The following is a 22,893-nucleotide window of genomic DNA, read 5'->3' on the forward strand; positions in this document are numbered from 1 at the left end:
TGTGAAATTGTCTGTGTCACAGACAAATCAACAGCTGTACAATCAAAAACAGCTATGGATGATGCCACACCAACCATTCTTCTGGCATTATTCAGTAAAAAATCCAGAGTGTAATATTCACCAATCTTACAATAAACTGGGTTCAGCTGTAAATCAATACCAGGAAGTTTGGTCACACAAAACACAAATGTTATGTCATTTCACATGGATGATCCAAACCGTTGGGTTCCATTTGTAGAATGGATGACATAAAAGCCGGACAAAAATCACTCTTTACTCTTTGATGTACCATTACAGATGAAGCCAGTCTCTCAGTGGGTGAAGAGGCAAACAAACAGAATCACTGATACTGCTCAGGTGTTAGTCCTCACCGGATGGATCCACTGAAGGTAGTTGGCACATCAAAAGCGATGGTTTAGTGTGGAATGCATGGCTCTGATATTGCTGGGCTCTTCTTCATTAATATACACTGACAGTGCCATATCTCCAGTTGTTAGACAAAGGTGTGTTGCCACTGCTGTTGACTGAAGACAGGAAATTTCCAAATTTCTTTCAGCACAATGGTGTCCCACATCCCTACAACCTAGCTGTCCAGAGGTAACCGAATATCCAGTTTTGCCAGAGATAAACAGGTCACAGATGTCTGGCAGAGCAGCTGCCAAGTTCTCTGCATTAAAGTCCATTAGATCTATATCTATGGGGACAAGTGAAGGCAATTGTTTATGAGGTGAAGAGCAGAAATCCTGTCCACATCAGGAAATCGGTTGTTGGTGCTTGTGTTTGTATTCCAGCACAAAGTAGGTTGAAGTCCATACAAAATGGGATATTAACTCAGAAATGAATAAAGCTATACTCAAATTAAAGACACCTTTGTTTTTCTTCATTTAACTCTGTTTGATACAGCACATGACCCCTTTTCCATTTGAAAATTACGAGTTCTGTCCAAGTGGCAGCTTCCAAAATCGCCACCATGTTGATAACATATCTTCACAGGTTCCCCTTCAATCCCACCTCATACTATTTGGGCTTAAACTTCTGTTTATTCACCTGTTTTTGTTTCAGAATAATGGTTCCACAATTATGGGCCACACTCTTATTACAGAATTCTGTGGAAACTTCTACCCTTTCATTTTCCAGTCATAACACCCCATGAATATTGATCAATTTTATTTCTTTTTCCAGGTTTTATGGATACACCATCTTTAGGGGATGTTCCTCCTGTTTCCCCCTTGTTAGTTACAGAAATGCTTATAAGCATTAGTTAACCCACTGGGCTAGTGGCTCAAGTTAACACTTAGAAGTATCAGCCACGGCTAGCATTTTAAATTAGCAACAAACACACGGCACTCCTGATTACTGTACAAAGAAAATCATTTCCTTTTTTTTCTTTTTTTTCATGCTGACAAATAGAAACGAGATTAATATGTCAGCTAAGTGAATGGAAAATGGTATGACAGTACTGAAGAGTAAGTGCAGCATTCAGATGAAAGTGTGTCCTCCCTTCAGTCCTCTCCATCGCCCCAAATACCTATTAACTATAAAAAATATCACAAAACTATACATAACTTATAGTAAATTATCTGAAAAATATTACATGATATGAGATGTTTCACCTATAAACCCTTAAAAATTGAAAATTTAATATTAAAAAAATAGAGTTATGTTTCAACCAAGCATGTTAGCTAAGTTCATTTATAATTTCAGCTCAGTTAGTTCAGCAGTAGTGGAATTTAACAACCTGTGGACAAACACCATACCCTTTTAACTACAAATACTCTTTCCACTGCTTCAGAATCTTAAGGTAAACAGAATAACAGCATATCAGATCATCACTGCTACCTGCATCAGTTTAAAAACCAGTAAAATATTAGATTTTTCTATTCAATAAGTCCAATCCTATACTTTCCACAGACATTTGATTCAGCGATCATCTATTCTGGTGAGATCATATACACACAAGATTTGTCTTTGTACATCCACAATAGATAGCAGTCTCTGCTTTAGCCAGCATTTTTCTTTCTTTAGTTTTTCTTCCATCAGATCTACAGGTAACACTGTCCAGTCCAGTTTCTATTTGCAATGTATTTCTCTTGAACAGTCATCAATGGCTTGTCTGGAATTTGTCAGGGAGTACTGTACAGTCATTCTTTATAAGAGTAACACAACTTCATTAACAATGCTTTGATATTTTTTTCTTGTTCTACTGTAAAATGCAATATGAAAATTTTAACCTTTTAACCCTATTTACACCATACAGTTTTATGCCAGGGTGCACTATATTGTTTTTACAGGTACATGCAGAATGTAGTCATCAGTAACAATGACAGATTTATTATTAAGTCTCAGAATTTTTACACATTGGCAGCACCCTAATCATAGAAACAACTGACATTAACACATTTGCTGCAGCTGATGTTTATTAGTGTCAATACAAGCCACTAGCCCAGTGCTATTAATGCTTATAAGCATTTCTGCAACCAATGTGCCACTGATGTAGCCGCCTATAAGCATGCACATCCACAGGTGTAGTGTTCACTTTCATTTTGCAGCTGTGACCATGTGTTTGTACAAGCAACAAAGTCTCTGGGAACGAATTTGTGCCTACCATTTCTTTTTTCAGGTGTTTAGTTGTCTGTGAGGTAGGCTGTCCAAATGGCAGTTTATAAAAAAACAATGGGGCTTCCAAATGCTAAAAAGGGTAGGAAGAACAAAAAATGCACTGCTGATCAGTAAATGAACATATTATAAGGATGTGATTTCAAGTTTGAAGATCTGAGGACTGTAACTGGAACCTCAAGAATACAGAAATGTGCCATAATAACGATAGCATGGAAGCAGAGCTTCATGTGTGGAATCAAAAGATATAGACAATGATGGTGATGAAGTCATTCATGGTGGAGAACCCACATCGACAGACATTAATAAATCAGATGATAAATGGCATGATGCATCGTATGACAAAAATGAGAATGTTTAACAATTTATTTCACTAGCAAAACACCAATGATTTATTTAAGTTACTACTTACAGAAGACAGATTCCAGTGTATAGCTGATGAAATAAATGACAGAGCTGTGACTGTATTTCTAAGCAATAATACAAAGGATGTGTCTAGGATTTGTAGCTGGAAACATTTTGGTGTAGACAAAATATTTGACTTCTAAGAATTTCATTACATATGGGTAACACAGAACACCACCCAATTACAAGATTACTGGAAGAAAGATCCAATGTTCCAAAAGGAATAGCAATGAGCGTGAGGAGAGACATATATATGATCATCTTATGTTTATTACATTTTGCTAAAAATCCACAATCAGGACACCCAAAACCAGATTATTGATAATATGAAATATGACCCATACTAAATTACTTAATCAATAGAATGTGTCAAGTGTATCACCCTATCTTTAAATGTATCAAGGATTCTATGGACGGGGAGATCATCCTTTGGACAATATATATATAAAAAAAGGCATAAATATGGCACACAAAAGTACATGCTTAGTTATCTAGATGCTTTTATAACTAAGTGTGTTGTGTACATGGGGACACCTGATGATATGGGTGGAAAATCTCATGGTGAGAAGGCAGTTTCACACTTGCTGGAGGAAGCTTCATACTGGCCATCATATTGTGAATTTCATTGTGTGAATTGTGTTTTATTCATCTCATGACGTACATTTGCAATCCATTTGGTTTGCATACAGGAGACATGTCAAAATTTATAAAACAATTACAATGATTAATAAATAATGGCACTATAATGAATAATGACACTATAAGGATAACACATTGTACCCAGCTTAAATTTCCAGTTTGTCCCACATGAATTCATCCACTGAATAATAACACTTCAGTGGATGAATTCATGCAGGACAAACATGGGCAATTAATACAATAGCTTTGTGTTGGCTAAAATCTTATTGAATCTGAAAATGTACTGCACTGGGACACCAAGGCTAAATAGAAGGAACACTCCTAAAGAAGTAGCAGCCGCAAAACTGAGTAAAGGAAATACAATTTCTCGCTACTTACATAAAACAGAAGGCCAAACAAAATGTTAATTACCTTTCTGCAGAATTTTAGAACACATTGGTACAAATTATGAATTCACACCAGCAAACTGTCTCAAAACTGCTGCCAATTGTCAAATACAATGTATATATGTCTGGGACTGATAAGCAAGAGCAGCTGCTGTCAATTATGTATGTGAATAGGAGACCATCCACTAGCCTGAAAAGCTATTCTTCCATTTAACTCACATGATACTTTTCAATCTGCATTATCTTTATAACAAATACTTGAGAAGTAAAATGACACTGTATGATTATAGAATAAAAATTATAAAGGGAAATTTGAAGAGATGCGAGAAGCAGACATAATGAAACACAAATTGTGCAAAAGCAGGAACCAGCTGAAGGAAAACAGCAAATCATTAGAAAGAGATGTAAAAAGTGCACCGGACAGGGCAAGTATACTGACGTGCCTGAGTGAAGAGACTGCTAAAATAATCCTGGATTCTGTTTGAACTGCTGTACAATAACATATGAGTAGTGAGCATTTTGTTCTGTAATGGAGATTGTGGATATTTCTAGAGAGAGTTATTTTTTTTTCATATAAATAACGTTTTTTACCAGAATGAATTTTTCACTCTGCAGTGGAATGTGTATTGATATAAAACTTCCTGGCAGACTTTTTACATTTTATTTTGTGGTTGGTATAGCAATCAGTATGTGTGATGAGAAGAAACAAGCAGTCTTGGTTGCAGTGTTAAAATTTTTATTACTTCCTAATAACACATACCACCTGTATTTGGACATCTTTGGATCGCTTGATAATGACAGGTACATCAAGTACCCCACATAAAAATACCCCAGCAGGTAAATGTTCATTGTCAAAGCTTTAAAAACATTGTGTGGTGGGCTTATTGCAGCATGTGGAGCAGTCCAGTGCAAACCAAATGGGATCAGGCCTACAGTAAGTCTTTACATTAGTAACATGCCAGAGGTGTAGTGCATATTCTGGCTACACATATCCATATTCATGTGTGAAACATGTCACCCAAGTGCATCTCAAGACCTGGCCTCAACAATTGTACTTCCAATAGTACCTCATCTCCAGCCTTCCAAACTTCACAGAAGTTCATCAGCAAAAATAGCAGGACTAGCACTCCTGGCAGAAAGGATATTGCCACAGCCTGGGAGGTGTATCCAGAATAAATTTTTCACTCTGTAGTGTAGTGTGTGCTGGTATAAAATTTCCTGGCAGATCAAAACTAAGTGACTGAACAGGACTCAAACCTGGATCCTTTGCTAGTCCCACAAGATTCACATGAGAACTTCTGTGAAGTTTGGAACATAAGAGATGAGGTAATAACGGAAGTAAAGCAGAAAGGAAGGGTCATGGCTCATGCTTGGGTAACCCAGATGGTAGAACACTTCCCTGTGAAATACAATGGGCCAAGATGTTTCAGAATCAGGTTACCTTCCATTAGGAACATGGGTGCACTAAGCAACTGTGATATGATTTTATAAATTATAGAGTGCAGCAATCAGTTGTCCTTTTTTCTGCCTTATTATTTCCTCACACTCATCAATATCATCTGATCAGACTTCATGCAAAGTGCTGCAGTTACTGCTGGAAGTTAAGAGTAAAATCCAATTCTCAAAATAAATACAATGATTCTCAAAGACAATGTGTCATACATAATACTCTCATTTATAATGAACACATATAACAAAGTTAGTTCATTTTCCAGTAAATCACAAACACACTGATGCAGACTATGTCCAAGAAACAGACTGTCTTAGTTAACAAACTCAAACTGACTATTCAGATCTATTTTCTCTCGTCTCCATGATATCACTGGCATTGTCACATCCACTCTTCCGCCACGGCTCACTTCATATCTCCAAGCGATGACACAAAGACATGGCATAAACTGCCCAACCACAAGGTCCTTGAATGTAAGATGTCTATCATTGTCCCGGCTTGCAGATAGTCTGCGTCCATCCATTCCATTATGCATTCACATAATTAAAACATACATCCAAAAAGCAGGTTACAGCAATTCATCACCTAAATAAACTATTTACAGTGGCATTCATCATTCATCGGTTCAGTAAATGTTTGTGCACCACATCACTTCATCAAAGTGATATGTTACATTACAGAATCTCAAGTACAGGACAAAAAGTGGAACATTCTGCTTGAGTAAGATTTCAGACTTTAGGCTGGAGTGTTTACAAATGTCTGCCTTACAGGCTACTGGCTCAAACTTAAACATGCAGTAACATGTAAACTGAGAAGCAAATGTTGGGACTCAAACAAGATCTTCAGACCAAATTTTTATCAGTTTTAATTTGTGAACCTCATATAAAGCAAACTTCATGTATTTCATTGTAGCAAATTTATGCCAGGAGTTATCTGGATAGATTTTGCTGTGTTAATGACATAAACAGTACTACCAACGCTATAAGGTGAGCAGCAGTTTTCCTTCTCATAATATTGTTACATTCCATCCTGGATTTTTCCATTGTTTGATTTAAATAAAACTACTGTTAGAAATTTATCTGTATATTCTAAAAGTGACTGTACAGTGGATGGTGAATATCTCTATTCAATACACATGGTAACGAGGGAGCTATGACTGACCTTAAGACTGAGTACCTACCCTGATCTCGATTATTTTGTTCTCATGATACCTACATAAAATGAAAATGGATGCAGTAGAACTGGTACACAGTCTAGCTTGAATAATAGTCCTTAAATTTGGCAAGAAGATTGCTGACTCCCTTCTAAGGATATTGCCTAGTATGTATCACCCATTCCTTTGCTATCTGTTATGAGGTCAACTTAATGACCCCAAATGCTGTTGAATAGTTTAGATTAGATGGCTTTAGGACCTCATACAAGTTCTCTTTAAGAAATGCATTGTACAAACTCCCAATAAATCTAAGTTTTACACTGACCTTCCCAACTACTGATTCCACATGTTTGTTCCACTCCACATCTACTTCTAATGTTACCCTTTGGTGTTTAAATAATGAGACAGGCTGCAGGAGTTTACCAGTAACGTACTATAGGTTTACCTCTCCTCTGTAGAAGCAAAATTTCCCTTTACCCACATTTAAAGACTGCTGAACATCACATGGAATACTGTCTACATCATTCTATGTTTCCTTATAACCTTCTACACTTTACCACAGACAACAGCACAGTTAGTGAAAGGTCTGAGAGTGCAGTTGACTATCTGAGAAATCATTTAAGCATGCTGAAAACATTTTTACACCCATGCCTATGAAACTTTTCATTATTACAACTGTATGATTTCTTGTATTTTATGAACTTCAGTTTTTCATAAAGAGTAATCTTCTCTTTTAACTCAGCAAGTGTGAATATTTACATAATGCTACTTTAAAGTTATTTGTCATTCCAGGGCTCATGGGCATAATCCTAGAAGTTAACTGCCTAATTAGTTCTGGAGTTCTTTTTGATGTTGTTGTTGTTGTTGTTGTTGTTGTTGTTGCTGTCTTCAGTCCTGAGACTGGTTTGATGCAGCTCTCCATGCTACTCTATCCTGTGCAAGCTTCTTCATCTCCCAGTACGTACTGCAGCCTACATCCTTCTGAATCTGCTTAGTGTACTCATCTCTTGGTCTCCCTCTACGTTTTTTACCACTGCCCTCCAATACTAAATTGGTGATCCCTTGATGCCTCAGAATATGTCCTACCAACCGATTCCTTCTTCTGGTCAAGTAGTGCCACAAACTCCTCTTCTCCCCAATTCTATTCAATACCTCCTCATTAGTTATGTGATCTACCCATCTAATCTTCAGCATTCTTCTGTAGCACCACATTTTGAAAGCTTCTATTCTCTTCTTGTCCAAACTATGTATTGTCCATTTTTCACTTCCATACATGGCTACACTCCATACAAATACTTTCAGAAAAGATTTCCTGACACTTAACTCTATACTCGATGTTAACAAATTTCTCTTCTTCAGAAACGCTTTCCTTGCCATTGCCAGTCTACATTTTACATCCTCTCTACTTTGACCATCATCAGTTATTTTGCTCCCCAAATAGCAAAACTCCTTCACTACTTTAAGTGTCTGATTTCCTAATCTAATTCCATCAGCATCACCCGAGTTAACTCGAGTACATTCCATTATCCTCGTTTTGCTTTTGTTGATGTTCATCTTATATCCTCCTTTCAAGACACTGTCCATGCTGTTCAACTGCTCTTTCAAGTCCTTTGCTGTCTCTGACAGAATTACAATGACATCAGCGAACCTTAAACTTCTTATTTCTTCTCCATGGATTCTAATACCTACTTCAAATTTTTCTTTTGTTTCCTTTACTGCTTGCTCAATATACAGATTGAATAACATCGGGGAGAGGCTACAACCCTGTCTCACTCCCTTCCCAACCACTGCTTCCCTTTCATGACCCTCGACTCTTATAACTGCCATTTTGTTTCTGTACAAATTGTAAATAGCCTTTCGCTCCCTGTATTTTACCCCAGCCACCTTCAGAATTTGAAAGAGAGTATTCCAGTCAACATTGTCAAAAGCTTTCTCTAAGTCTATAAATGCTAGAAACATAGGTTTGCCTTTTCTTGATCTAGCTTCTAAGATAAGTCGTAGGGTCAGTATTGCCTCACGTGTTCCAACATTTCTACAGAATCCAAACTGATGATTTATACCACCTAAATCACAGTAAATATTCTCACCACAAATATCATTTAATTTTGAAGCATTACTTAAGACTTCTTAAGTTTGTAAAATTGATGGGTAGTGTTTATTAGCCATATAATAATGCATTTGTATTTACAGATTTTATAAACATATGAAGACATACAAAACTAATACAGCTGTACAACATGTCATGCACAACAGAAAAATTAACATAAATATAATCCCTCATATCTGTTAATAACCACAATATGCACATCAGATAAACACAGAATTTAAAAAAGCATAAGGCCTAATTAAGAAGAGTGTAATTATAAATGGTAAAAGCATTACACTTCCGTGAAATTTCAAATTTAAAAATAAAAAATAGGCTGCAATCAGCTGCCTACCCTGTATCACACTCTAACAGAGACAGTCACTTGCTCCTAATAATGCAATTGAAACACAAAAGGATTTAACTTTTACAAGCTTTCCGAGCCAGTGTGTCCTTCATCTGGCAGAAGAGTTGAAGGGGAAGGAAGAGGGGTGAAGGAAAAGGACTGGAGAGGTTTAGGGAAAGGGCTACAGTTCAGAAAAGTCACCCAGACCTGCAAGTCAGGGGAGATTTACCGGGCGGGATGAGAAAAAGTTAAATCCTTCTGTGTGTGTGACATAATTGGATAGATAAAAGATCTACTCACCAAGTGGTGACACAAGAACACACATATAAAAAAATGTTTTATATATGCAAGCTTTCGGAGCTAGTGGTTCCTCCATCTGTCAAATGGGTTGTAGTGGAAGAAAGAGGGGTGATGGAAAAGGACTGGAGAGGTTTAGTAAAAGGGGTAGAGTTTGGAAAAGTCACCTAGAACTCTGTGGCAGCGAAAACTTACTGGATGGGATGAGAAGCAAAGGCTGAATGTTGGGGACTGCACTGAAAAAGATTTGAAAATCTGAGAGCTTAAAAGTAGCAGACAGGATCCTATGCAAGACAGAGATTCCTGCTAAAGCAAGGAGCATGAGTTAATAAGAGTGAAAAGCTAAGTGCATTATATGAAATAGAGGTGGGCGGGGAAGGCAAAAAATAGACAGGTCAGAAAATGAAAGATGTAGAAAACTAAAATGCAGTGGAGAAAGGAGTAGTTACTGTAAAGAAATGCTGAGATGGAAGAAATTAATGTAAATTACAGCCAGGTGGGTGGCAGGGTTGGATTGACTTGGGGGAAGAGAGCAAAAAACGAGGTCATCGGTCTCATTGGATTAGGGAAGGATGGAGAAGGAAGTTGGCCGTGCCCTGTCAAAGGAACCATCCCGGCATTTGCCCGAAACAATTTAGGGGAATCACGGAAAACCTAAATCAGAATGGCTGGATGTGGGATTGAACCATCATCCTCCCAAATGTGAGTCCAGTGTGCTAACCACTGCGCCACCTCACTTGGTGGGTGGCAGGAACCAAGGACGTGTAGCACTAATTCCCATTTGTGAAGTTCTGAGAAACTGGTGTCTGAAGGAAGAATCCAGCTGGCACATGTGGTCAAAGAGGCACAAAGATCACAACTGCCATGTTTAGAGCATGCTCTACAATAATATATTGTTTGTTGCCAAGTATACACCCTCTGCCTATGCCCATTCATCCTGACTGATAACTTGGTAGTAGTCATGTTAATGCAAAAGGTCGAACCGTGTTTATGTAAGAGCTGATATATGTTGTGTCATTTCACAGGTGGCTCTCTCTTTCTGAGTACATGTTTTGTCAGTTATAGGGCTGATATAAGTGGTGGTAGGAGGGTGCATAGGGCAAGTCTTGCAGCAGGGACGATCACAGGGGTAGGTGCAATAGGATACAGATTGGTGCAGGAGGAGCATAGGGCTTAAAAAGGATATTGCAGAGATTGGGAGGGTGACGAAAAGCTAGTCTAGGTGTGGTTGGCAAATCCTCAGACACAGTGGACCACATTTCAGGGCACTCTTTTAAAGAGACATGGCCTTGTCGAAGTGGCTGATCAATACATTCACCATCAGGATAATACCGAGTGACAAGTAGTGAGCTCCAATGTTGTTTTTCGGAGGAATCAGCAGTACCAGGATTGGGTGCTGTGGCCCAGGAAACCTGCTTTTGAACTAGGCTGTGGGGTTGATTACATCCAGTGAAGGCCGAGATGAGAATGGTGATGTACTGCTGTAAAGAGTCTGCATCTGAACAAATATGTTTGCCTAAAATGCCAAGGCTGTATGGGAGGGAACGTTTGACATGGAAAGGATGGAAACTTCAAGTAAAATTTGAAATTTTACCAGCAAATCAACTGTTTAAAAAGATTTCGGGCTTGCAGCCAGTCATCGTAAACTTCATTGCATGATACTTTCGCTGGACAACTGCCAGCCATCTTCAGGGGAGCTGAATGGGTTACTGCGAAAAAAACTTGTCACCATTGATGCCACCTCCCTCCATACCAACGTCCCCCACATACATGGTCTGTCTGCTGCTGAACATTTCCTCAGTCAGTGCCCATCTGACTCCAAATCTATGGCATCCATCCTGCTCACTGTAATCAGTTTTATACTTACCAACAACTACTTGACCTTTGAGGGACAGATACACAAAGAGATCAGGGATATAGCCATGGGAACCAGGATGGCTCCTTCCTATGGCAGCCTTTTATGGGTTACTTGGAAGGGGCTTTCCTGGGATCCATAAGCCTTCTGCCCCTGGTTTGGTTTAGATAAATTGATGACATCTTTGCCATATGGTCTTATGGTGAGGCTGACCTGTTAAAATTCCTGGAATCTCTAAATACCTTCTCCCAATTAAATTTCACTTGTTTCTATTCCAAATCCCATGCCACTTTTCTTGATGTTGATCCCATCCTCACCAAAGGCCAGCTGTCCACACTAAACTTGCTAACAAACTGCAGTACTTTTGTTTTGACAGTTGCCATCCTGTTCAAAATGATTTCGGGCTTGCAGCTGGTCTTCGTATACTTCATTGGATGATATTTCAGCTGGACAACTGCCAGCCATCTTTAGGTGAGCCGAACGAGGACTGTCGAAGACATTCTTCGCTCTGTCTTATATAGTGCGCTTATGGTACTGCTGCGCATGCGTTGCAGTCGCGGAGAGATAAGGACCACTCCGCCCAGTGACAGCACCCTCGCTGGTGGAACTGCAAGACTCAACTGTCATTGGTATTGTCACTGGCCACAGCTATCAAAGTCTTCTGGCTTTTTCGTCTCAAGCAAATTTTGGAGATGACGGGATTCCACGCATTATTCAATTGGTAACCACTGTCACGGTTCAATAGATTCCCCACGATGAGTATTTCAATGGATTCTTTGATAATGGAGTCCCAAAAAGTTGTTGATATGGCCAAAATCGAAGTTTTGTCATACTCCATTGAATGTCCATTTACACTTTCTTTACTGTGTTTTAATTTTCCACATCTTCCATTTTCTGACCTGTCTATTTTTTGCTGCCCCCCTCCCACCTCTATTACATACAATGCACTTAGATTTTCAGTCTTATTAACTTGTGCACTTTGTTTTAGCAGTAATTTCTGTCTTGCAATTACCCTGTCTTCTACCTTTAAGCTCTCAGGTTTTCAAATCTCTTCTGGTGCAGTCCCCAACAATCAATCCTTCCTTCCCATCCCATCCGGTAGTCTCCCCTGACCCACAGTTCTGGATGAATTTTCTGAACACCAGCCATTTTTCTAAATCTCTCCAGTCATTTTCCTTCGCCCATCTTCCTTCCCCCTTAAGTCTTCTACCAGAAAAAGGATCCACTGGCTTCGAAAGCTTGCACGTTATGTAAAATCTTTTTTATATGTGTGTTTCCCTGTCGCTGCTTGGTGAGCAGATTTTTTTCCTATCCAATTAGATGATATTGTAATAAAAACTGGTCATTAGTTCCTAAGACACACTTGGTTCCTCTTAGCGTACACTGTCAAATGCAAAGACAATTACCCTGACTCGAAAGCCTGTTGCCTGCAAGATCTGCAGACCCAATTACTGTTATGCAAGAACAGTGACTTAATTGGTTTCAAACAAGCAGTTGCATAAAAGGACTAGTAAAGATTAAGGTCAGGAGCTTTGTGGGAATAAAGAATATGCTCCACTAGTAAAATAATGTATCACTCTCTTATTGCTTTCTCTTGCTGTTAGCCTTCCAGCTCATCCCTGAGTTCCACTTTTTTCACATATTTCCCCAAGTAGTCCTCTAACAAGCCCCTAGACTCAACTACTTGTTACACACCAGCACAATAACCCTAACCACCTCCTGTCCAATTCCTCCTCCTTGCCACTCCTACCATTTTCCCCACCACTCACTGCAAGTGCTTGCTTTGATATGTGTGTGTTTATTAGATCCATAGGAAGACAAATTTTTATCTTTGCTATATGCTTGCACTCTGCTCAGTACCTCTTCTGTTTGGTGAATAGTGACCAATTCTCATATAATATTACATTCCACTTTGGATTTCTCATCACTGTTGCCGTTAAGGTATCTTTAAACATAATAGACTGGACAAGAAACCAGAACAGTGATCAAAAAGTCACGTGTTTATTAAATTTTGGGATTGGCCTCTGATATAAATCGCTGGATACATAGCGTTCACCTCTACTGAAGGGTGGCAGTTACGAGCAGCACTCTCCCTCCCTCCCCCCCCCACCCCCCCCCACCCCCACCCCTCCAGTTAAAAAATTGTAATAAGTCAATCAACAAAATATCTCTAAAACTGAAATACATAACATTCAATGTTTTTTTGAATACAAATATATTTCAGCAAAGACTGGCACAATTTCACATTTTCTTTGTCATCATTAAAAAAGTTCACATTTTCAGCCATGTGTCACCAAATCTCTCCTTCAGTGAGAGTAAAAGTCTAGTAATAAATATATTACACTTCCATGCTAAGGAGACAGAGACCCACTACACATAAATTTTGTTGTAACCGAAGTTCTCACAGATTATAACACATGACAATGAACTCACAACAATGATTTATTCAGATACCTATCCATAATCATCACTGGCACAATTTGTTTTCCACTTTTTCCTGTACTGCTGAAAATATTTGTTGTCAGTCATACACTTTTGTCTCTAAAAGTATTTCTTCTGCAAACTGTATTTAGTACCATCTTAAAAATATAGATTATTTTCAGTCCTGTTCAGCAAACAATCATAAGCTGTGGCTGCTTCTGTTTGCTCTTATAGATCATAAAATAACATTCAATAAAACAACAGCTGTGCATATTCCCACCCGTATCCGGTTAAAGGTAAATTACAGTTTGAATTTGATCCAGCTTTAGACTGATGAAGCACCAAACCCATGACTCTTTGGATGCAATGGACACCTAACATCTGGATGGAAAATTGTACAAAAATCTTGCCTGTCATATATATAGATGACAAATGATTTGCTCTTGCACTGAGTCACAGCAATACCATACTTCTTAAATGTGACTGCGCTATCAAACAACTTGTGTGGGGGGTGTGGACAGAAAGATTTAACAAGAAGTTCAATTGTTGTAACTATTAGAACACATATATTGATACACAGATATTTCTAGGCCATACTTACATGGCCTGAAAAGAAAAACAGTCTCCTCCCTTCAATTACCTTTTCTAAAACAAAACTTCTTTAGATTCTACATGAATGAACAAAAAAATGGTAGTTATGAATTTCTGTAACCTCAATCAAATTCGACCAACTAAAGCAAAACTTACTTAGAAGATTGTTGAAATGAATCTAATTCTGATAAATCTCTTGAAATATTTTGTATTAGACTGTTGAACTGTTTCCAATCACCCCAACTGAGATTCCTTCCTAAATTTTCTTCAATGACATTAATGGCCTAAAAGTAAATACCACACATTAGACAAATGATTAGACATATTTTTATTTATATTCATATACTGCAAGAGATGGCTGCTCTTTAAAATGATCAAGTGCATGAAACATTATTTAATAGTGGGAGTCCGAATAAGCATTCAACAATACTGGCAATAAATGCTCATAATATATTAAGATAAATGAGGTTACACAATCAAACGAAATGAAGAAGAGTACAAAAAGCACTATTGGAAACTGTTGTTTGAATGAGTTCCTGCAACAGCCTCTAGAATGACTTTATTCAAGATCATGTTGACTGTCTCCTGATGATAAAAACTTTATTTTCTTGTGACAACAATTTCCCAAATTTTCCATTATTTTCTCATGATAAGTTTCTCAAGAATATAACGGCATGTAACAAGAGTGAATGGAAATAGCCTAGGCATGCAGTTTTAGTTGTATCCCTGTCAGAAATCACACCTTTCCTCACGAGGAACTTGTTCAAACAACAGAGGATCCTCACTGAGCGCTACTATGACATTTTTCTAATGGGTCATTACGAACACACACACACACACACACACACACACACACACACACACACACACACACACACACACACACCATTTCAAAGTGAACAGAGATTATCATGATTTACACATAAATAAAAAATAAACTGAAGACGGTATACACTGAAGAGCCAAAGAAACTGGTACACCTGCCTAATATCGATCAGGGTCTCCTTGAGCACGCAGAAGTGCCGCAACAGGATGTGGCATGGACTTGAATAATGTCTCAAGTAGTGCTGGGGGGAATTAACACCATGAATCCTGCAGGGCTGTCCATAAATCCATAAGAGTACGAGGGGGTGAAGGTCTCTTCTGAACAGCGTGTTGCAAGGCATCCTGGATATGCTAAATAATGTTCATGTCTGGGAAGTTTAGTGGTCAGCGGAAGTGTTTAAACTCAGAAGTGTGTTCCTGGAGCCACACTGTAGCAATTCTGTATGTGTGGGATGTCACACTGTCCTGCTGGAATCACCTAAGTCTGTCGGAATGCACAATGGACATGTATGAGTGTAGGTGATCAGACAGGATGCTTTCTTATGTGTCACCTGCCAGAGTCTTATCGAAACATATTAGGGGTCCCATATCATTCCAACTGCACGCACCCCACACCATTACAGAGCATCCACCGTCTTGAACACTCCCCTGCTAATATACAGGGTCCATGGGTCCATGCCTGTATACATGTCCATTCGCTCAATACAATTTGAAATGAGACTTCTCCAACCAGGCAACATGTTTCCAGTCATCAACAGTCCAATGTTGGTGATGATGACCCCAGGCAAGGCATAAAGTTTTGTGTCATGCAGCCATCAAGGGTACACGAATGGGCCTTCAGTTCCAAAAGCCCATATCAATGATGTTTCGTTGAGTGGTTCGCATGCTGATACTTGTTGATGGCGCGTCACTGAAATTTGCAGGCATTTGTGGAATGGTTGTGCTTCTGTCATGCTGAACAATTCTCTTCAGTCGTGTTAGTCCCATTCTTGCTGAATCTTTTTACAGGTACAACAGGAGATTTGTTGTTTTACTGGATTCCTGATATTCACGGTACACTTATGAAATGGTCGTACATGAAAATCCCCACTTCAGCACTACCTCAGAGATGCTGTGTCCCATCACTTATGTGCTGACTATAACACCATGTTCAAACTCACTTAAATATTGATAACGTGCCACTGCAGCAACAGTAACTGATCTAACGACTGCATCAGACATGTTGTCTTATATATGTGTCAAACACAGCACCATATTCTGCCTGTTTACATCTCTCTGTATTTGAGTACGCATGCCTATACCAGTTTCTTTGGCGCTTCAGTGTATATACAGGTATATCATTCAAGCATAAAGTTATATGATGTAATATCAGCTCACACAAGATTAGTTATTGGTGACCTTACCATATTTGAAATACATCTAAAACTTTATCTTCAAATAAGTTTTTCTACTCTCGAGAGCTATTTTTGACAATATATGATACTTCTTAATTTAAATGGATTTTAAGTTTTACCACATAAAATCTGCAAACTTGAATTTCACTATTCATGTGATTGCTTATCTACCAAAATGGCTTTAATCCATATAGCTGATTATGTATGATTTTATTGTAACAATCTGACTCATTTGACATTTTAACACTATAATCACATCACAGATCCAAAAAACACAATCAGTTTAATTTAGATTCACCTGCACCTTTGCCACTGTGTCTTTGCATACAGTCTTTGCAGAAAACAATTCTATTAAAAAATATATACATACTATCTTTGAGACAATTCTTCAGTCCCTATCAACCTTTCCAAGCAAACAAAAATGAAAAATAATGTGTTGGGAGAAGAAACAAAGAAAGAAAGAGAGAAAGGTGAGGAAGGAGGGGAGAATCAGTCACCACTAATGAAAAAGAATTAAAAATTTGGTGCTAAAAGTTGTTTAAACACTGGACAGAGCTTCTAAACTTGTATCACATCTCTATCTATTTCATCACCAGTTAAAATAGATTACTAATTTCTACAAAAGCCTGGATGTGTCCATTTGTCTGCAAATAAAATGAATGAAACTGATTATAACACATCAAAATTTGGATGAAAGCAAATCTTTAAGGTAAAAATTATACATATGGTAGAGAATCCTAAACTGTGTATTTCAAGATAAAGAACAAATTGCTTGAAATGAATATTTCAGGTGGAATGAGGTCTAGAATGAGCTAGGTGTGTGAATGTTGTGTTTGTAAACTACCTGAGATTGCACACTGATGTTGGTAGCACTACCATGCAAGTAGTATACAGCTATCTGTTATAATATATCAGGGGTGTATTTTTTTCTTGGAGTTACAGCAAGTCACTGGTGTATGAAACGCTATCAGAAAGTGAAGACAGAATTGATTAAAAGGATCCTAGTTGGCTGTCTCATTGCACAATAGACAACAGGTATACAACTGTATGCATCTGTATCAGCCTCTCCCTCCCCTTCCTTTACCCTAGCTCTCTCTCTCTCTTTCTCTCTCTCTCTCTCTCTCTCTTCCCCTCCCACCTATCTCTTCTTCCCAACCCCTACCCCTCCTCCCTCTGCCTCTCCCCACAGCAAATGTACCTGCTTAACTGCTTCTGGAGTACTCTGCAGCTCCTCTATAGCAGACGCAATATTTGTCATATTTCTGTTGTAGCTATCACAGAATGCTTCAGACATGATGTGAATGTCTTCAGGTCTTGCTGGTATCAATATTTCAGATAATACTGTCTCATTGCATAGAAATATCTCAGGATTGCTCGTCAGCATGCGAAAATGTTGCTGCAAAAAAAAAAAAATAAATAAATAAATAAATAAATAAATTCAAAATTTGCAGCTAACATAAAAATACATCATTTAGAAGGTCACTTAATAAATAAGTCTCATAATAATAATAGGACTACCAAGATGGATATTACATATAAGGGAAACAATCATTCATCTCCAGATGAAAAACACATGGTGCGTAAGAGTACATATGATGATCAGATCAACTAAAACATAAGGTAAAATAAGGCACTGGCTGATCTTACTTAAAACAAATTTATTCAAACATCCTCCCCCTTTTTTCGAAAATGCTACTTTACTTCAGTTTGTGATCTGATCAAACTAAATTAAATAATAAATAATTTAGGTGTAGAAGAGACTGCTCACTGAATAGTAGAAATATAGTCATCAATGTGCACGCAAAAAAAGAATGAAAACTTGATAGCACTCAGACAAATCCTGTAATGAGCTACAGAAAACGTGCATGTGCATCCCCATGGGCATGTGCATGTGCACACATCCTATCCCATCTGCTGAACTGCAATCCAAGTATTGTGTACTGGGACAATGTAGCTGCCCAGCTGTGTGTGTGTGTGTGTGTGTGTGTGTGTGTGTGTGTGTGCGCGCGCGTGCGCTCCGATGGACCCTGTGTACACCTCCTATATAGAATTTCAAAACTAACGCCCAGAGGAGGAGATAAAAAAAATAAGGTGAGTAAAACTAATAACTCTTCTAGTTGTAATTGCTTGCAAAGTATCAAAAATTGTGCTTGTGTAATACGACATTCTTTGAAACCATTCTAAAAAAATAAACTAAACTTCATCTGACATGCCTTGGAAGGCCCAATGGTATTGACTGACCGCCATGTCATTCTCAGCCTAATAGCATTATCAGATGTGGACATGGAATGGGTGTGAGGTCAGCACACCATTCTCTCAGCCATTGTCAGTTTTCTTGAGCTGAATCCACTGCAGCTCTGCCAAACAGCCTCTCTATTGGCATCAAGTGGCTGAGTGTATCCAGTAGGTCAATAGTGCATGGCAACCTGGATGGTCATCCACTCAAATGCTGATCATATATGACAGTGCTTAACTTCGGTGTTCTGATGAGAGCTGGTGTATCAACCACAGCACAACCACTGACCTTTGCAATCATTTGAGGACAAAATTTTTGAGACAGAGGCTCACAATAGAAAAGAGGCTAACAATAGAACAATGGCCAATTTTTCTAAGCCAAACTTGTTAATGGTCTCACAGTAGGGCTTTTGTAAAGTCACATATGACCTTTCAGAGGATGTCTTGGCAGAATTAAACAAGAAATGGAAGAAAAGTGAATGTTTAACATCCTATGGCCAGTAGAGATGGAGCAAATGATTAAATTGTACGAGGTGGGGAAATAAATAAACCATGGAATTTTTAAACCCTGCATTTGTCTTAAGTGATTTAAGGAAACACATAAAATATCCCACAGAGTAGCTGGACGTAATTTTAATCCCATTCTTTATGAATGGGGCTACACCTTCCTCATTTAAATAAGACCAATTACCTTGTAATTTTGTATGACAATGTTTGGATTCTGTGGAATTAATACTCTACTTGCTGAACTAAAATGGTAGAATGATAATAGCATTCTTCAAATAATGGTGAAGATTACAAAAAATAAGGGCATATTGACAAATTGCTTAATTTTTTTATTTACAAGGGTCCTTGTATTTCCACTGCCATATCTATTTATCGCGTTGCTGCAATAATGTAAATATTATTCTGTTGGACATCATTTTTAACATTGTCTTTTGTGAATGACAGAGTTGCAAAATAACAATTACTCATCCTTTTAAAATTAATTAAATAGAAAGAAAATAAAATAAAAATCTTCATTGTAAACTAATTTATAGTGATAGCATGAGTGCTATTATGCTACCATCAAATTCTTTTAGTAGTTTTAATGGAAGAGGACTATTGTGTATGTACTGTGATGGGTGAGAAGCTATGTATCAGCCACGTCCAAGTGCCCATGATAATGCTCCAACCACAAGAACAATTTTCCGAGCTCAATATTAAGAATCTGACAGAACACTTACTGTTACCTTTATACAGTCACTCAAAATCTATACAGTCAAGTGTGAAGCTTAGTATTATCCACTATTATGTTATTGCTGTTGCAAACTAAATGGCTGTATACATCCAAAAAATTCTTAATGTAGCTACATCTATCTACATCTACAACACATTAATAAACCCAGAATGGTACACATACATGCGTACATGCACACGCGCACAGATTTCTAGTAACTGAAGCAGCTTCAGAGTGTAACTTCTGATCACAGAGAAATTATATGAAACATTTAATATTGACAACGTACCAAAGAGATGCGATCCAATGCTATCTTGGAGCTCACAAATTTATTTATATTATCACTGCTAATTCCTGCATTTCTGAGCAACAGTCTGAATTTCTTTTCGTCTTGAGTTAAGTTGCTAATGCTGATGAAACCTATAAAATAATTATCATTTTCAAAATACAAAAAGAAAATGAAGCACTAGAGATAAAAAGTGAGTGCAGCAAACAGTTTCAAAACGATGGCTAAACATGACTATGTTGCATAATATGCATGTGCACAATCACAAACATTACAACAGTTTATCAAAATTATTACTGTGTAAAAGACACATGCAAGTAACACTCAGTGTTCTCTAAAATCCTTGTAATAATCAACAAACTACTCCACTATCAGTACCATAAAATGATGCCAAAGATTTAGAGGAGAAGACAATTTTGAAATTGAACCAGAGAAGTGCTTATTAAAACTACATTGTCATACCGATTCGTTCCAAATTATTAGTATTAAATATGGGTGTGTTTCACATATTACAACAAGTATTAACATATTTTAAATGTGTTAGCTACATCTACATTTGTACTCCGCACTCCATTATTCAATTGTGGCAGAAGGGAATGTAAATATAAATTTATCTAATTATATTGCCATGGTCATCACAAGAGACTTATGTTGGAGGCAGTAATTGCTTATTTATTCGCACTGGAATCTCACCTCTCAAAACTTTGAAAGTAAGACTGAGTGTGATGCACAACACCTTTTTTTTAACATATCACATGGCAGTTGGTTGAAAATTTCTGTGATTCTTTACCAGTGACTAAACAACTCGTGGCAAATTGCATAGTTCTTCTTTGACTCTTTTCTGTCTCTCTTATCAGTCAAACTTGGTAAGGGTCACTGATCAGCCAACAATTCCCCAAGAACCAATTGAATGAGGTCTTTGTAAGTAAATCCTTCATAGGAGAAATACAATACCTTAACGGTCCTTCCCATCAATCTATAAGGTGTACAATTTTGCTTCGACCATTTTTCCACAACATTTGAGGCTTTAATGAAACAAACTGGTTACACACGTATCATTCAAAGTATTTTCTATCGTTGGCCACTACTTTCTCCCATCTTTTGGGCAGTGTACGAATCCCGCATCAAAACAATTGTTCATCTTTTGAAGCGATCCACAAATCGATCCAATTTGTGACTTCTTCATGAGATCGAAAGTATTGGTCAGCCAGGCCATGCGCCATTGATCTAAACAGGTGACAGTCAGAGGGAGCAATGTCTGGAGAATACGGTGGGTGGGGTAGGACTTCTCATTTTAATGTTTCCAAGTACATTTTGACTTCTTTTACAATGTGGGGTCGAGCATTGGCAACATGGGGTCGAGCATTGGCAACATGGGGTCGGGCGTTGTCGTGCTGTAAAATCACTTTATCGTGCCTCTTACTGTATTCGTGCTGTAAAATCACTTTATGGTGCCTCTTACTGTATTGCGGCCATTTGTCTTTTAATGCTCTGCTCAGACACATTAATTGCATTCGATAACGAGCACCTATGATTGTTTCACTTGGTTTTAACACCTCATAGTACATGACACTGAGCTGGTCCCACCAAATGTAGAGCATGATCTTGGAGCCATGAAAATTCGGTTTGGCCGGTGACACAAAAGCATGGCCGGGAAATTCCATGATATTTTGCATTTAGGGTTATCATAATGAACCCATTTTTCGTTCCCGGTTACAATGCGATGCAGAAATCCCTTCCGTTTTTGCCTCTGAAGCATCTGTTCACAAACACACGAACTACGTTCAACATCTCTGGGTTTCAGCTCACACGAGACCCAAGTTCCCTCTTTCTGAATCATGCCCATAGCCTTGAGACATTTTGAAATGGATTGCTGTGTCACTCCCACTAATCGTGCTAATTTTTCTTGAGTTTGACGCGAGTCTTCACTCAGCAATGTCTCCAATTCTGCATCTTCGAAAACATTCTTCCACCATTATGCCGGTCTATGACGTTAAAATCACTGTTTTTGAAGTGTTAAAACCACTCACAACAAATTCTTTCACTAATAGCGTCCTTACCATACATACTTGAGAGCATTCAATGAGACTCGGCTGCTTTTTTTTCTTCATACTGAAACAAAACAGTAACACCTCCCGCAAATGACGAGAATTAGGCTTGTAAACTGACATTTTCAATCAAGAACAACTTTATGATGTAGACACAAATCGACTAATGTTTGAATGAGGTTATGTTGGCTGAGGTCCCAGCTAACTGCCTGACATCTGTTTCTTTCAACTGCTACTTTCCACTGTCGCCACCTATCTATAAACGGTGGAATTCTATATGCTGCTGTTATTTTCAACCTGACTACTAATTTGATGCAGCTCTCCATGCTACTCTTCCTGTGCAAGCCTCTTCATCTCTGAATAACTACTGCAACCCTCATCTCTCTGAATATGCTTACTATATTCATCTTTTGATCACTCTCTATGAATTTTCACACTGCCCTTCTCGATGTCTCGGAATGTGTCCTATCAACCGATCCCTTCTTCTGGTCAGTTTGTGTCAGAAATTTCTTTTCTCACCAGTTATATTCAGCACTACCTCATAGTTATATGATCTACTGAAGTATCATCAGCATTCTTCTGCAGCACCACATTTCAAAAGCCTCTATTATTTTCTTGTCTAAACTGCTTATTGTCCGTGTTTC

General features: G+C 38.1%; 1 protein-coding gene across 2 annotated transcripts in view; it reads right to left on the reverse strand.

Annotated features, from left to right (window-relative positions):
- The window catches only part of LOC126161767 (ATP-binding cassette sub-family A member 7-like), a 601,933-nt gene that overhangs the window by 506,485 nt on the left and 72,555 nt on the right, over positions 1-22,893 (reverse strand). For both annotated transcript variants that reach the window (XM_049917824.1, XM_049917823.1), the window contains exons 6-8: positions 20,205-20,335; positions 17,660-17,857; positions 14,399-14,526 (exon numbers count right to left, since the gene is read on the reverse strand). In XM_049917824.1, coding sequence (XP_049773781.1) covers positions 14,399-14,526; positions 17,660-17,857; positions 20,205-20,335 — 457 coding nt within the window. The remainder of the gene's footprint in view (positions 1-14,398; positions 14,527-17,659; positions 17,858-20,204; positions 20,336-22,893) is intronic.

The sequence above is a fragment of the Schistocerca cancellata genome, chromosome 2 (genome assembly GCF_023864275.1).
Source record: "Schistocerca cancellata isolate TAMUIC-IGC-003103 chromosome 2, iqSchCanc2.1, whole genome shotgun sequence".
In the NCBI taxonomy this organism is placed as follows: Eukaryota; Metazoa; Arthropoda; class Insecta; order Orthoptera; family Acrididae; genus Schistocerca; species Schistocerca cancellata.